At 45.9% G+C, this 12,412-nt stretch overlaps 2 protein-coding genes across 2 annotated transcripts; one reads left to right on the top strand and one right to left on the bottom strand.

Moving 5' to 3' along the window:
- The first annotated feature begins 16 nt into the window (after positions 1–16).
- On the top strand, positions 17–5,528 carry AURKA (aurora kinase A). Its single transcript, XM_030963192.1, has 8 exons — positions 17–239; positions 871–1,150; positions 1,678–1,753; positions 2,369–2,560; positions 2,790–2,928; positions 3,272–3,420; positions 3,961–4,135; positions 4,419–5,528. Exons 1-8 carry the CDS (start codon positions 186–188, stop codon positions 4,602–4,604), a joined length of 1,251 nt encoding a protein of 416 aa, XP_030819052.1. The 5' UTR covers positions 17–185; the 3' UTR covers positions 4,605–5,528.
- A 15-nt stretch (positions 5,529–5,543) lies between these two features.
- FAM210B (family with sequence similarity 210 member B) lies at positions 5,544–11,102 on the bottom strand. The gene is made up of 3 exons (XM_030963557.1): positions 10,974–11,102; positions 9,000–9,172; positions 5,544–7,650 (listed from the first exon to the last, which is right to left on the bottom strand). The coding sequence occupies exons 1-3, from the start codon at positions 11,100–11,102 to the stop codon at positions 7,434–7,436; spliced, it is 519 nt and encodes a 172-aa protein (XP_030819417.1). The 3' UTR covers positions 5,544–7,433.
- Positions 11,103–12,412: the final 1,310 nt, after the last annotated feature.

Genomic DNA, 12,412 nt, shown 5'->3' with positions numbered 1-12,412 from the left:
AGCTCCGGCAGCCCTGAGGCGGCGGCGGCTCTGTGGGGAGCGTGGGGCGGGCAGGGGGAATCGATACCGGGCCGCTGTCGATAACGAGTGGTAATCGATAAAGGACCCCAGATTCCCTGTGCTCCGCTCACCAAGCCCCTCTCGCCCTCAGCCAGAGCCGCACGGGCCGCTTCTCCTCTGGCGCTATGGACAGGAACATGAAGGAGAACCACGCCGCGTACCCAGGCCGCGCTGCCAAGGTAAAGGCGTGAAATACGCCGTTTATGTGCCTCTTCCTGAGCAGTTTCCTCTGCTGCATCCTTGGTCTCGATGCCTCGGAGTTTGCCATTAAAATTCTGGTCTGTTCAATGAGTGGTCTTTAGTTTTTACTTTTTGGGTTTGTTTCTCCCCATCTCGTATTAACTACAGGTTTCAAACTAGTAATGTAGCTTTCTCCTTGAGAAAACAGCCCAAAGCTGATTTTTTTAAAAATTACTGTTAATATTAGCATATCTTATTTTATGGGGAAATCCTCTTTATAAGTATTTAAGAGCTCTTAAAGAGAAAGCGAGTGTGTATAATCAAATTATTTTAGATACAGTTGTTAAACGCAAGCACTGTGCAAATGTTACTATTGATACACATGTGCAGCAGTGCTCAAGATCACCGTGATTGACTTTTTTCCATTTAGAAATACAGGCACTGTCTCACTAGTTTATATAAAACCAAATAGGTTTGGTAAGTTTTTGGAACAGCATAAGCAACATTTCCTTTTAATCAACTAAATGTATGATTTTTAACGTTTCTGTTAACGTGGTTTTGTCCTGAGTGGGGCCATGAAGGTTCTGCCATGCTGCTGCACAATTAACACGTTCTCCTTTCTCTCTGAAGGTCACCAATCCCATCGGGGATGCCCCCAAGCGCGTCCCTGTGTCGCAGCACTCAGCCCAGAGCCGCTCACTCACCAGTGGAGCTCCAGCCCGAGTTCTGTGTCCTGCAAACTTCGCCCAGCGAGTCCCCGTGCAGCCCCAAAAACCTGCACTGTCAACCCAAAAACCACCCAACAACCAAACAGCGCAGCAGCCCCGGCCCAAACCGCCCCAGCAGGCCACTGTGAGACCTCAGGCTGCGAGCAAGAGCAGTGAGAAACCTCCCCAGGCTGCAGCAGCTGGTAATTGTGAGGGTGATTTCCTTGTGATCCCAGCTGTGACACTCAGGATGCTCCTAAAGCTCTTGCTGATCCAGGGACAGACCTGGAGGGAAGTTCCTGGTTTTGCCCCCAAACAGAAGAGCAGCACATGGTTCACCTCGGGTGTTGCTGCACCATCCTTGTGACTTTCTCTCTGAATTAACCAGTTAGAGACAGTATGGTGTTTTAAAGCTTCCAGGTGCTCAGCAGCCAGCTGGGAGTTAATGTAGTTTGCATTCAGACCTCACAGGTTTTCCAATATTCATGCACAAAGATACTTTTGTTTGGGATGGGGGAAAGAATTCATGGGGTTTTATGCTCAGAAAACTTTTTAAGTTGCATTTTGCCAGCACTGTTTCTTTTTTAGCAGTCAGCTGTGCTAGGTTGCTTAAAATGTCATGGAATGGATTCTAAAAGCTGCTCCAGATGATGCTCAGGGGTTAGATTTGTTCCTATGTGTGTGTTCCCATGAGTCTGGCTCATGAATTGATTTCCTTCTCTGTACACAGCACAAAACCCTGAAGCAGAAAACACCTTGAAACAGAAGACTGAAGAGACCAAGAAGAAAAGTGAAGAGACTAAAAAGTAAGTTCTATGCCTAAACTCTAGATAACTGGGCCCTGCTGGAGCTCCTTTGGCTGTGGAGCCTGGTGACCCTCACACTTTGCAGGCACAACACAAGGAAAGCAGCCTTTGACCTGGTAATTGCCAGGAGCAAGGACTTGCTGTAATCTAAAGAAAACTTTGGGCTAAATGTAGAGTAGCTCTTCCCAGGAGAGGGCACTGATAGCTGCTGCCCCAGTCATGAGATGTGCTCCTGAAAACAAAGCCTCCTTCATCTGGGCAGGAGGCTGGAGTCTAATTTGGGAGGAAGCTGGATTTGTTTATGGCAGCTTTAAGTTGTTTTGCCATGCCCTGGTGGTGTGTGTGGGTTAGGAGTATCTAAGGAGCCCAGCTTGGTAAACAGTCTTCATTTTGTTCTAGTGTGGTTGGTGTAGTGTCTGCAGAAGCTTCAGGAGGGAAGAAAATAGCTTTCAGAACTTCCTTTTGAAAAATCTCAATGCCTTCGTTCTCTTGGTGTTTTCATAAAGACTAAAATCTAGTTTGGAGCACTAAGCATCTCTTGAACAAGAATGTTATAAACTGTAAATCTGAGTCAAAGCCAACACATCTCTCCAGCTTTTAACTTTCCTCTTGCAGAAGGCAATGGTCTCTTGATGATTTTGAAATTGGTCGTCCTCTGGGGAAAGGAAAATTTGGGAATGTGTACCTGGCACGTGAAAAACAGAGCAAATTCATTCTTGCACTGAAAGTGCTCTTTAAAACACAGCTTGAGGAGGCTGGTGTAGAGCATCAACTGCGAAGAGAAGTGGAAATACAGTCTCACCTTAGGTAAAGTTTAGTGGCTATTTACTCTGCTTTGTTTGCATGCAAATAAACCAAGTAACCTTGATTATGATAAGATTTCTTCTTTATGATAAAATTTTATGTGTTATGAACTGAAGGAACACAGATGAGCTGAAATTCCCATGCTTGCCTTGGAAGTGGGGGGAGCAGCACAGGGAAATTAAAGGTTTTGGAGAAACACCTGGTTCAGAAGAACATTGAAATCTCTTTGCAGGCACCCCAACATTCTCAGATTATATGGCTACTTCCATGATGTGACAAGAGTCTACCTGATCCTGGAGCATGCACCTCGTGGGGAGGTCTACAGGGAGCTTCAGAGGCTCACCAAGTTCGATGAGCAAAGAACTGCTACTGTAGGTTGTTCCAGCTTCCTCTCCATTCCTCTTGTATCTGGGATATCTGCAGGACAGAGCCAGCCCTTCAGATCAAGTTCTGGGGGAACTGAGATTCCTTAGCTGCTAGTTGGCATCTGGAGCAGGGAATGACTGGGGAGACTTAGGGCTGTGCAGGAATTTATGTTCAGCATTGCTTAATATTGCAAGGCACAGCCTGTATTACCAGGCTTCAAGGGTTAAGCAATAATTGCTTTAACTTGAAATTATAATTATGCCTCAAAAAGGCTGTGCTGCAGCCAGATAAACTCAGGTGACAGTATCTTAATGATTGTGGCTTAAAGGTTGTTTTTTCTGTGCTCAGTACATCACAGAACTGGCAGATGCCCTCTCGTACTGTCACTCCAAGCGTGTGATCCACAGGGACATCAAGCCAGAGAACTTGCTGCTGGGATCAAATGGAGAGTTAAAAATTGCTGACTTTGGGTGGTCTGTGCATGCTCCATCTTCTAGGTGAGAATTCACTCTCTTGTGCACTGAAATCCTTCTGTAGTGTCAGTTTTTGTTGCACAGCTGTGGAAGGGACGTACATGGGAGCTTCTTGAAATACTGGGGGAAATGCTGCTATGACAAAGGACCTGACAGCCAACTGGTGTGACAGGAGGGCTGTTATCCTGGTGTTTAATTCAAACCTTGCTGACCCTCAGAGGAAGGTTGGTGTAGGGTTACTGTGGTCCCTGAGGTGACAAACCTGTACTTGGACTCAAACATTGCTCTGACAATTTGGTTGTTTCTGAGAGAGTGGGAAATTGCACCTGACAAGGGAGGAACAGGTTTGTTCTGGCACGTGGGATGAAGAAAGGAGCTAAGACTGACTGATTGCAGGGACTGAGATACTTTCAGGAGAAGTAGAAAATGCCCTGCTGGCTTTTCTTTCCCAGCTGTTCTGGGTGGTGCTGAGGTACAGATGATTGCCACCATTACTTCTTATCTGGCTCTTGAAATAGATGCTCTAATTATCTTAATCAATTATTAACTTGGACTTTTCTTCAGGAGAACAACTCTCTGTGGGACACTTGACTACCTACCTCCTGAAATGATTGAGGGAAGAACACATGATGAAAAGGTGGATATTTGGAGCCTGGGAGTTCTGTGTTATGAGTTCCTTGTAGGGAAACCACCTTTTGAAACAAAAACCTATCAAGAAACCTACAGAGCTATTTCAAGGGTAAGTGCCAATGTTTATCTGGATTAGCTGGGCCATGCTTTTAGTTCTAGAAAGGTTTCAGCAAACTTAAGTTTGCAGCATAATGAAAACAAACACAAGAACATACAAATACTTTCACAAGCAGTGAGAAACTTGTTTGGGGTTATAATGAAATTATTATACCAATAGGCAGAAGGTGCACAGCCTGCAAGGCTGGCACAGCTTTCAAGGGGTAACTTGAGTAGAGCCATTTGGTTATTGCTAAAGAACTTTTGCATGATTGTTAATGTCCTTTTTTCCTTAGGTGGAATTCAAGTTTCCTCCATTTGTAACAGAAGGTGCAAGGGATTTAATTTCCAAGCTCCTGAAGCACAACCCCTTCCATCGCCTGCCCCTGAAGGATGTGCTGCTCCATCCCTGGATCACAGCAAACTCTACCAAGATTCCCACCAGCAGGAAGAGTGATGCTGCTGCCCCCTCCAAAACATAGCTCGAGGAGGGTGACTTGTGGGATGGACAAGAGGAGCCCTGTACTGTGACTACTGTAATGCTTACAATAGGAAAAGCAGGTCTTGGAATCTAGTGGCAATTGGGATGCAAATCCTTGGTTGGCTGGTGTCTTAAACTCGAATTGCAGCATAAAATTATTTGACTTCTCTCTGGAGCTTGTGGAATATTTAATGTACTTGAAATCAGTTCCATGTGGGCCAGTTTGCTGGTGTAAGTATGAAGGTGTTGGAGGCTCTTGTGCTGAAATGGTTCGTTGTTCCACCATAAGGAAGTTGTTGTTCTGGCTTATGGAACAGTGCAATATCCTGGAGATGCCTGCTCCTCCCTCCCTGGGCTGCTCAGGGTGTCTTACCTGTGGTGTAACCTGAAGCTGAGTAAGGTGAATGCCTTTTTCAAGTGTTCCAAAAATGATGTGGCAATTGGTTTTGTCTCTAGTTTTAAATGTGAGCACTCAATTTGTAAAATAAAGACTTGTTATACTGCACCCAGCAGTCTGAGCTTCCTTGTGGCACTGCTTGGCTCAGCACCAGCACAGCTGAACTCCTGCTCCCAGAGGTGAATTCCCAAAGTATAATTCCCACCTCTGTCAGAAGGGAAGCTCAAAGTGCTGGTACCACACAGTCATTCACAATCCCAATTTAGAATTACAAGGTAAGTACCAAATGTGTTGCTACTTCACCTGCTTGGTTTATTGAGAGCTTGGTCTGCTCTGTCCTTTTTCCAGTGAGTTTATTCAAAATCTCCCATCTAATACCATTTTCCAGCCCTTTCTCTCAGAAGTACTTTCAGATTATGTTGGGTGACAGCAAATAACAAGACCAGATGTTTATAAGACACTCCTTAAAATGCACTAAGGGTCAGGCCCCTTGCCACCAAAATCAATGCCAACTCTTTTCCAGGGAAAACACTTAAAGCAAAGTAAGAGAAAGCAATTTATTGTCTTTTCAGAATAAGACTTTGCTATTTTACAAACAGTTTTAAAAAATGATCCTTCTACAAGCGAGGACTCCAGAATTCAAAATATATTCTCAAATTAATTTAAAATATACTTTGCAAAAATCTTCATCTAAACAAACTGCCAGTAGTTTATACAACCACATAAGTAATCAGAATTCGGGCCACAATTTATATGAAGCTGTTTCTTTACAGCAAGAAAACTCTAGTTTAGTGCTGGTGCCTTCTACTGACTTTTAAATTATTTTAAATGATTTCATATGATTTTATATATGATTTTGAAAAACAAACTTTGAATATTCCTTCTTTATCACATTTAAGACAAAACACCCTTCTCAAAAATTATTCTAACTGAAGTAAACAAGGCTGCCTCAGAGTTATTTTGGAATTCTTATCCTTGATCCACATGAAACCTGGGCATTTCGGTGGGGGGGAAGGAGTTAAGGTGCAATTTAACGTTCTGGCCGAGGGGAGGCAAGAGGCTGCTCGTAAGTTATTTACTCCTTTCTTCCCTCAGCCAGCTCTTATCAAAACTCCACCCTTTCTTCCTCTCTATTCACTAAATTTTAGCAAAACTAGAAAGCTATTTCAGAGTATTTTCCTGCTATTTTACTTAAATCAGAGTTTTGTAGAATCAGATCAGTCAGAGCCACCTTGGGGTAAGTGCAAGCACAGAGAGAACTCAGAAAAGAGCAACCAGCCCCAGCTCTTGCTCAGGCTCTCACAGCAGCACAGGCTGAGACCCAAACCCAGGCCTACCCCAGTGTGACACTAATTTATCTGTTGAAGGATCAGTCTGCAGCTTGAGTGGAAGGTGGAATGTGGATATCCACCCCTGTAACTACATTCTAACACCACAGTGTCCCCAGAAGGAAAGGCAAAGCCCCCTCGTTGCTACATTCACCAGTCTCAGCCCAAAGCACAGGGATTCTTCATGGGAAGCTGGGAATTGGAATGTTTGCACTTCTGGTGCAGATGATTTGAGTTTCACCCATGGGAGCAGAAAGCAGCTGGGGTTAGTTTTAAAGATTTTTTAAAAAAGTGTTTCCAGTACAAAGCCAGATCTCAAACTATTATAAACCCCCCAGCTTCTTTCTGCCTTGATGCTGTTTGGAGTATGTTCACATAGGTAATTCTGGGTACACTGATTTCAGTAGGCTCAGGATTTCTTCTGAGTCTCTAGACATTTAAAAACAAAGGGACTTTAGTAAGGCTGACTCCCAGCCAGCACATTTTCAAACAATAAAATCTTGGACTATGGAATCAATACACATAGTTTCAGAACAATGCTTCACCTATTGTGACTAAACCAATTATGACTGCAATAATTTATCATATGGGTACTCCTACTGAAGCGAGTTCAGTGCATGTGTTGTACTGCAAGAAGGGCTATAATAAAAGCCTCTTCTAACAAAACAAACACCCACCTACCACTTTAGATTCCAATACATATCCTTATCAGGGGAACTACCCATGTAGTGACATATTGTTTATTCTGCTGGAAAGAGACTCTCACAATTTCTCAGCTACACAGCAATAAATGAAAGCTATGACTGTTTTTAAAAGAAATAAAAAAAGGCTCAAAAGCTGGCTTATAAAGACCCAGAACTATGCTCACTGTCAAGCATTTATATTCCCACTTGAAAGGCAAACCAGATCTCATTTGAACAGGTTTGTCCTAAGAATAAGCGGCAAAAGGGACAGGAGACAAGGACAGCACTTTTCACAGTGACATTTACCTGAAGGAACGAGTGAAAAACACAAGATGAGATCGACCTGAACCCAGACAAGTCTTTGAAAAAAAACGTTTGCCCTGCAGAGCTGGGTGGCTGCACTGGAGAGCAGGGCCAGGAGCTCAGGGGCTGGAGGCAGGGGGTTTGAAGAAGCCGGCCTTGCGGCAGTAGCGCACCACGAAGGGCACGGACACCACGGTGATGCTGATGCGCACGGGGGCGAAGAGCTTGTGCACAGCATAGGCCAGCACGAAGGTGCTGGTGCCGGCTGCCATCCGCGACTGCAGAGAGGCCTCGCTGAAACCCAGCTTCAGCAGCACCGCGCTCATGTCCACGCCGCTGCACACAGAGGAGACACTGCTTTAGGTTAGCATGAAAAATACAAACTGCTGGGGGCTTGCTTACAAAGGTTCATGTGTCATGGCTCTACTCAGCCTTTAGAGATGAAGTTTCTCTGCAAAGTGATGCTTAAAGAGTTACTATGAAATTTCTCTGCAAAGTGATTCTTAGAGTAACTGTCAATCATATTACAGTTAGCTGAAATTATGAAAGAAGTGTCTTGCACACAGAGTGATTTGGGAAGACAGAAACTCCTGCTCCTCCACATCAGCACAGCAGATGCTGTGGCAGAGCCCATGAGCACCACGCTCATATCCACGCCGCTGCAAAGAAGAGATGCTGCTTTAGGTTAGCATTAAAAATACAAACTGCTGGGGGGGTTTACTCACAAAGGTTCGTGTGTCACGGTTCTACTCGGCCTTTAGAGATGGAGTTTCTCTGCAAAGTGATTCTTAAAGAGTTACTGTGAATTTGTGTCGGAGTTTCATCTTCCCAAGTTTATATTTAATATATATATTAAATATATATTTAATATATATTCTGTGTCTTGGGGAAATTTATCACCTAAGCACAAACCAAATGAGGTATCTGGTGTTAGGCTTAGTGTTACAAAATGACAAATTATCTAAAATCTAGCAAGTGAAGGAAGTGTTGAGGATCTCAAATGGGCATTATGCACCAAATTCATTAATACAGACATAGCAGATTTCATCAGGGATTCAACCATACCTGAAGGAAAAAAAAATGTTGTCACCCTGTGCCACAACATAGTAAACAGGAGAAATCAGGCATTCATCTATTCCCACTGGAGTCAGGAATAAGCAGCAGGGAATGTTTGGGGTAATAACACGTTTCCCTGCCTCCTCAGCTGGAATACCTCGTGTAACATGCATTCCAACAAAGCCACACACACAATTCCCCTCCTGACTCTAATCCTCTTCTAGTGGCTGTTATTTTCTGCAGTTCAACTGCACAAACTGTGTTCAACACCCAGAAAAATACCTTTATCTCTAAGCCCCAGAGCACTTTTGCATGGCTCTATCTCTCCAGACCAAGCAAGAACAAAAGCTATCTGCAGAACAAATACACTTTCTGCCTGGTCAGTTATAGTGGTGCTGTGCCTGCTGTTTTCCCTGCTGATGAACCTGTACAAAATGTCCATGTACAACTCTGCTGCCTCATGCCTGATGGGAGATCAGGTCCATTTATGGACCCATCCATACTCAAAATTCAGGAGGTAAGGTCCAACAGGCATAAAGTGCCTGTCTCCTGTCAGAGATAAGCACAATGGTAAATGTATTTTACTTTTACCACTACCTAGAGGTGACAGACAGCTGTACAAACCTCACCTTGACACAGCCAGGTAGAAGATTCCCAGAGATACTAAGGAAATTCCAACATGGAAGGAAACCCCTACAGCACCATATTCTTTAAAAACTTGTTTCAGCTGCTGGGATTTGTTGAGTTTCTTGTTTTCAGCACTGGGATCAGCGGTTGCGTTTTTGAGGGGTTCAGCTGCATCCTAAAAAGAAAACAATTAGAAGTATTTATTAGCATAAGCACAAGATCATATTACAGAAGCTGAAATTATGAAAGAAGTGTCTTGCACACAGAGCGATTTGGGAAGACAGAAACTTCTGCTCCTCCTCATCAGCACAGCAGATACTGTGGCAGAGCCCAGACAAGCTCCCTCCTCCCACCTATTCCTGTCAAAGGAATGCACTGATCTGGGTGTAAATTCTCACACAATTCAGGTTTCATAATTAAAACCAGATTATTTGATCCCAATGTGTGCCAAGGCACACCCAGACAGCTGCTGGAGCCATGAGACTGAGGTGTGAGAGCTATTTGCTTCCACCCACTGCCCAGCTTTACCCAGTGACTCCCCGGAGCTCAGCTCTTTGTTCCAGGGGCACTGGAAGCCCACCTGGTACGCTTAACAACAGCTCCCTGATGGAAGAGATCCAAAGTTTAAGTTCCTTTAAATCACGCGTAATGGATGAGCTGCTCAAAGGAAGAACTGCAAGTGTTGACAGCAACGAGCAACTCTGTTGCTACGGTGTAGACAACAACTGCAGGGACATGCCAGGGCTGGTGTCAAGAGCCCAAGTGCACTCAAAATGTATGTCACAGCAGAAGTCATTGATAGATTTTTATTTGGGTACCTTTCAAGTGCAGAACTTCGTACTAAACCATATCCCAAAGCAATCTGAAAAGAAATCAAAGGAGGGCAGCTATGCTGGCAGCCCTTGCTAACTCCCCATGCTCGCCAGGGAAGAAATACTGACAGAAGAAAACATTTCCACAAAAACCTCAGGACTTGTCTCTAATTAGTCAGCATTTGTCAGGAAACATTAGAGGAGTCCTTTCTTTCCAGCTGAGCTCAGCAGCAGTTGTGGCAATGTGACAGCCACCACAGGACAGGTAGAGCCACCAGGTGCCTGCCACCACTGTCCCACTGTGGTTTCAAGGCATACAAATTCGGAAAAAAAAATTCTTGATTAATTATTGCATTTGCTAAGATTGTAAATTAGCATACAAGACAGTCTTACAACCCTCAAAGCAAGCACACCACCCGCCCAAACCCTAACCCCACATTTGTTTGCTGTTTTTCTCTTTTGTAATTATTTGTGTTGCTTTGTATTTCATTTTGACAGGAAGTCATACAAATACAAAAACAGGAAATTGTGTAGCTTAGCTTATCCTGATTCTTGTCGTTCTAAGACTTTAGATTTTTCTTTAGTAGCTCATGAGCTCAGGGTCTTAGGGATGGATCTTAAGGACTGAAAAATTGCTTATTCTGATTTTTCAAGTCCATTCCAATTCCCCTGTATTCACAGGCTCACACACCAGAAATGGTATTGAAGCAAAACGTAAAAAAAGAACAATTTCAAGAGATAGTATTTGGAGTACCCAGGGCAGTCACGTAGGAAATAATGCCCAGCTTAGCAAGTAAAGCTGCTGCCTATTTCCATGTCACTCTGCGACAATATTTCAGCTAAAAAGCCGATTTTATTCGCATCATTCAGGCGATTTAAAGCATGAAAACACATCTAGAACACCCCGTGATCTTACACAATAAGGCAGCAGAAACCACGATGCAAATTACGCTGCAGACATTAAAGCTCACACTGCCAACGTGCCCACCAGCAGGTGCGAACCAGCTCCCACAGAAACCCGCTAAACACGATTTACCGATCCCATGGGGGCTGGCAGAGGGGATGGAGGTGAAAAACACCGAAACACACCCTAAAAGCTGAGGAGCAGGGTGAGAGCGGGGCGTTCAGTGCCGCTGGGCAGGCGGCCCCTCAGCCCTCACGTACCTTGGCGCGGGCGCGGCGCGGGCCCGGCCCCGGCGGCAGCGCGGCCCAGGCGGGGCAGGGGGAGCGGGGCAGGCGGAGCGGGGCCAGCAGCGGCGACAGCAGCGGGGACAGCCGGCACAGGCGGTACATGGCGGCACCGCCGGCACACGGCAGCGGCCCGGCCCCCCGAGCGGCATGACGGGCCGGGCACACGCCCCGACCGCCTCCTTAAAGCCGCAGCGTTCGCGTTGGTGAGGCGCGGATGTCTTGTGGCACAGCGCTTTCGTCCCGGCCGTGCCCAGCCCGGCATTGGACACCTCAGGGATGCGGCAGCCTCGGCTCCTCTCGGCAAGGTGTGCCAGGGCCTCCCCACCCTCACTGCCAAGAATTGCACCCTAATATTCAGTCAAATCCTTCCCTCTTTCATTTTGAAGTCATGTCCTCTCATCATGTCACTGCAAGCACTTATAAATGGTCACAGAGCTACAGAATATCCCGAGTTGGGCCGGACACACACAGATGATCCAGTCCAGCTCCAGGCTCTGCACAGGACACCCCAACAATCCCCAACAAACGAGAGGGATTCTTCCTCAGGAACTGCAGTGACAGCGTGAGGGGGGATGGCTTCGAATGTAGAGAGGGGAAAATCACACCTCAACAATTGCAACAATGCCAGCTGGGCATCCCTGGCAGCGCTGTCTGAATGCGCAGCCTCGGCCGTGCCCATTCCCTGGGAAGCCTGGGCAGTGCCCAGCACCTCTGGGCAAAGAACCTTTCCCAAAATCCAACCTAACCCTCCCTGGCACAGCTCCAGCCGGTCCCTGGGTCCTGTCCCATCACCTGACATGTGGCCTTGCTCAATGAACTTCTCCAGGTTCACAGTCTCACCTCTGAAGCTTGTTCAGGTCCCTCTGGATGCCATCCATTCCTCCAGTGCATGACCACCCAACACAGCTGGGAGCTGTCACAAGCTTGCAGAGGGTGCCTTCACAACTGTGATCACAAGGGTTTCATGCCTGCATTTTTCTGAAATGCAGAAAAAAAATGCATTTTTCTGTGCCACCACAGACAGCTGCTCATGGCAGGGTGAAGGGTGAATATCCCTGGAATTGCCTCCCCAGGTCGAGCCCCAGCAATGAAATCCTGCTCTCTCCCAGCTGCAAAGCCTTTCCTCTTCAGGCATGCTGTGTTTCCGCAGACACATGAGCTCACAGGCCTGAGGACAATGGGAGGACTGTGTCGATAAATAAGAAGAATTTGCCGTTCAGGAGCCCGGAGTGGAGCTGCACAGGCCAGTACGGTGTGGTGCAGTGCTGCTGGGTGGCTGCTGTCGAGTGCAAGGCTCCGCAGAACAGATGGGTTTCAGGGAGGATCTCAGGGGAAGAGAGGCTGAGAGCTTTGCTTGTATTGAAATGATCTGTTCTGTCTCAACAGCACTGCCAGTTCCATGCTTTACACTG

The sequence above is a fragment of the Camarhynchus parvulus genome, chromosome 20, assembly GCF_901933205.1.
Source record: "Camarhynchus parvulus chromosome 20, STF_HiC, whole genome shotgun sequence".
In the NCBI taxonomy this organism is placed as follows: domain Eukaryota; kingdom Metazoa; phylum Chordata; class Aves; order Passeriformes; family Thraupidae; genus Camarhynchus; species Camarhynchus parvulus.
This window is presented reverse-complemented; position numbering and strand designations above follow the sequence as displayed.

What these genes read in the sequence shown, in the direction of transcription:
- FAM210B (XM_030963557.1), bottom strand. Translation starts at nt 11,102, where the DNA reads ATGTACCGCCTGTGCCGGCTGTCCCCGCTGCTGTCGCCGCTGCTGGCC. An exon ending in CGCGCCGCGCCCGCGCCAAG is followed by an intron (nt 9,173 to 10,973) that starts GTACGTGAGGGC and finishes TTTTCTTTTTAG; the next exon opens with GATGCAGCTGAACCCCTCAA. An exon ending in TTCTACCTGGCTGTGTCAAG is followed by an intron (nt 7,651 to 8,999) that starts GTGAGGTTTGTA and finishes CTCTGTGTGCAG; the next exon opens with CGGCGTGGACATGAGCGCGG.
- AURKA (XM_030963192.1), top strand. Translation starts at nt 186, where the DNA reads ATGGACAGGAACATGAAGGAGAACCACGCCGCGTACCCAGGCCGCGCT. An exon ending in GAAATACAGTCTCACCTTAG is followed by an intron (nt 2,561 to 2,789) that starts GTAAAGTTTAGT and finishes ATCTCTTTGCAG; the next exon opens with GCACCCCAACATTCTCAGAT. An exon ending in ATGAGCAAAGAACTGCTACT is followed by an intron (nt 2,929 to 3,271) that starts GTAGGTTGTTCC and finishes TTCTGTGCTCAG; the next exon opens with TACATCACAGAACTGGCAGA.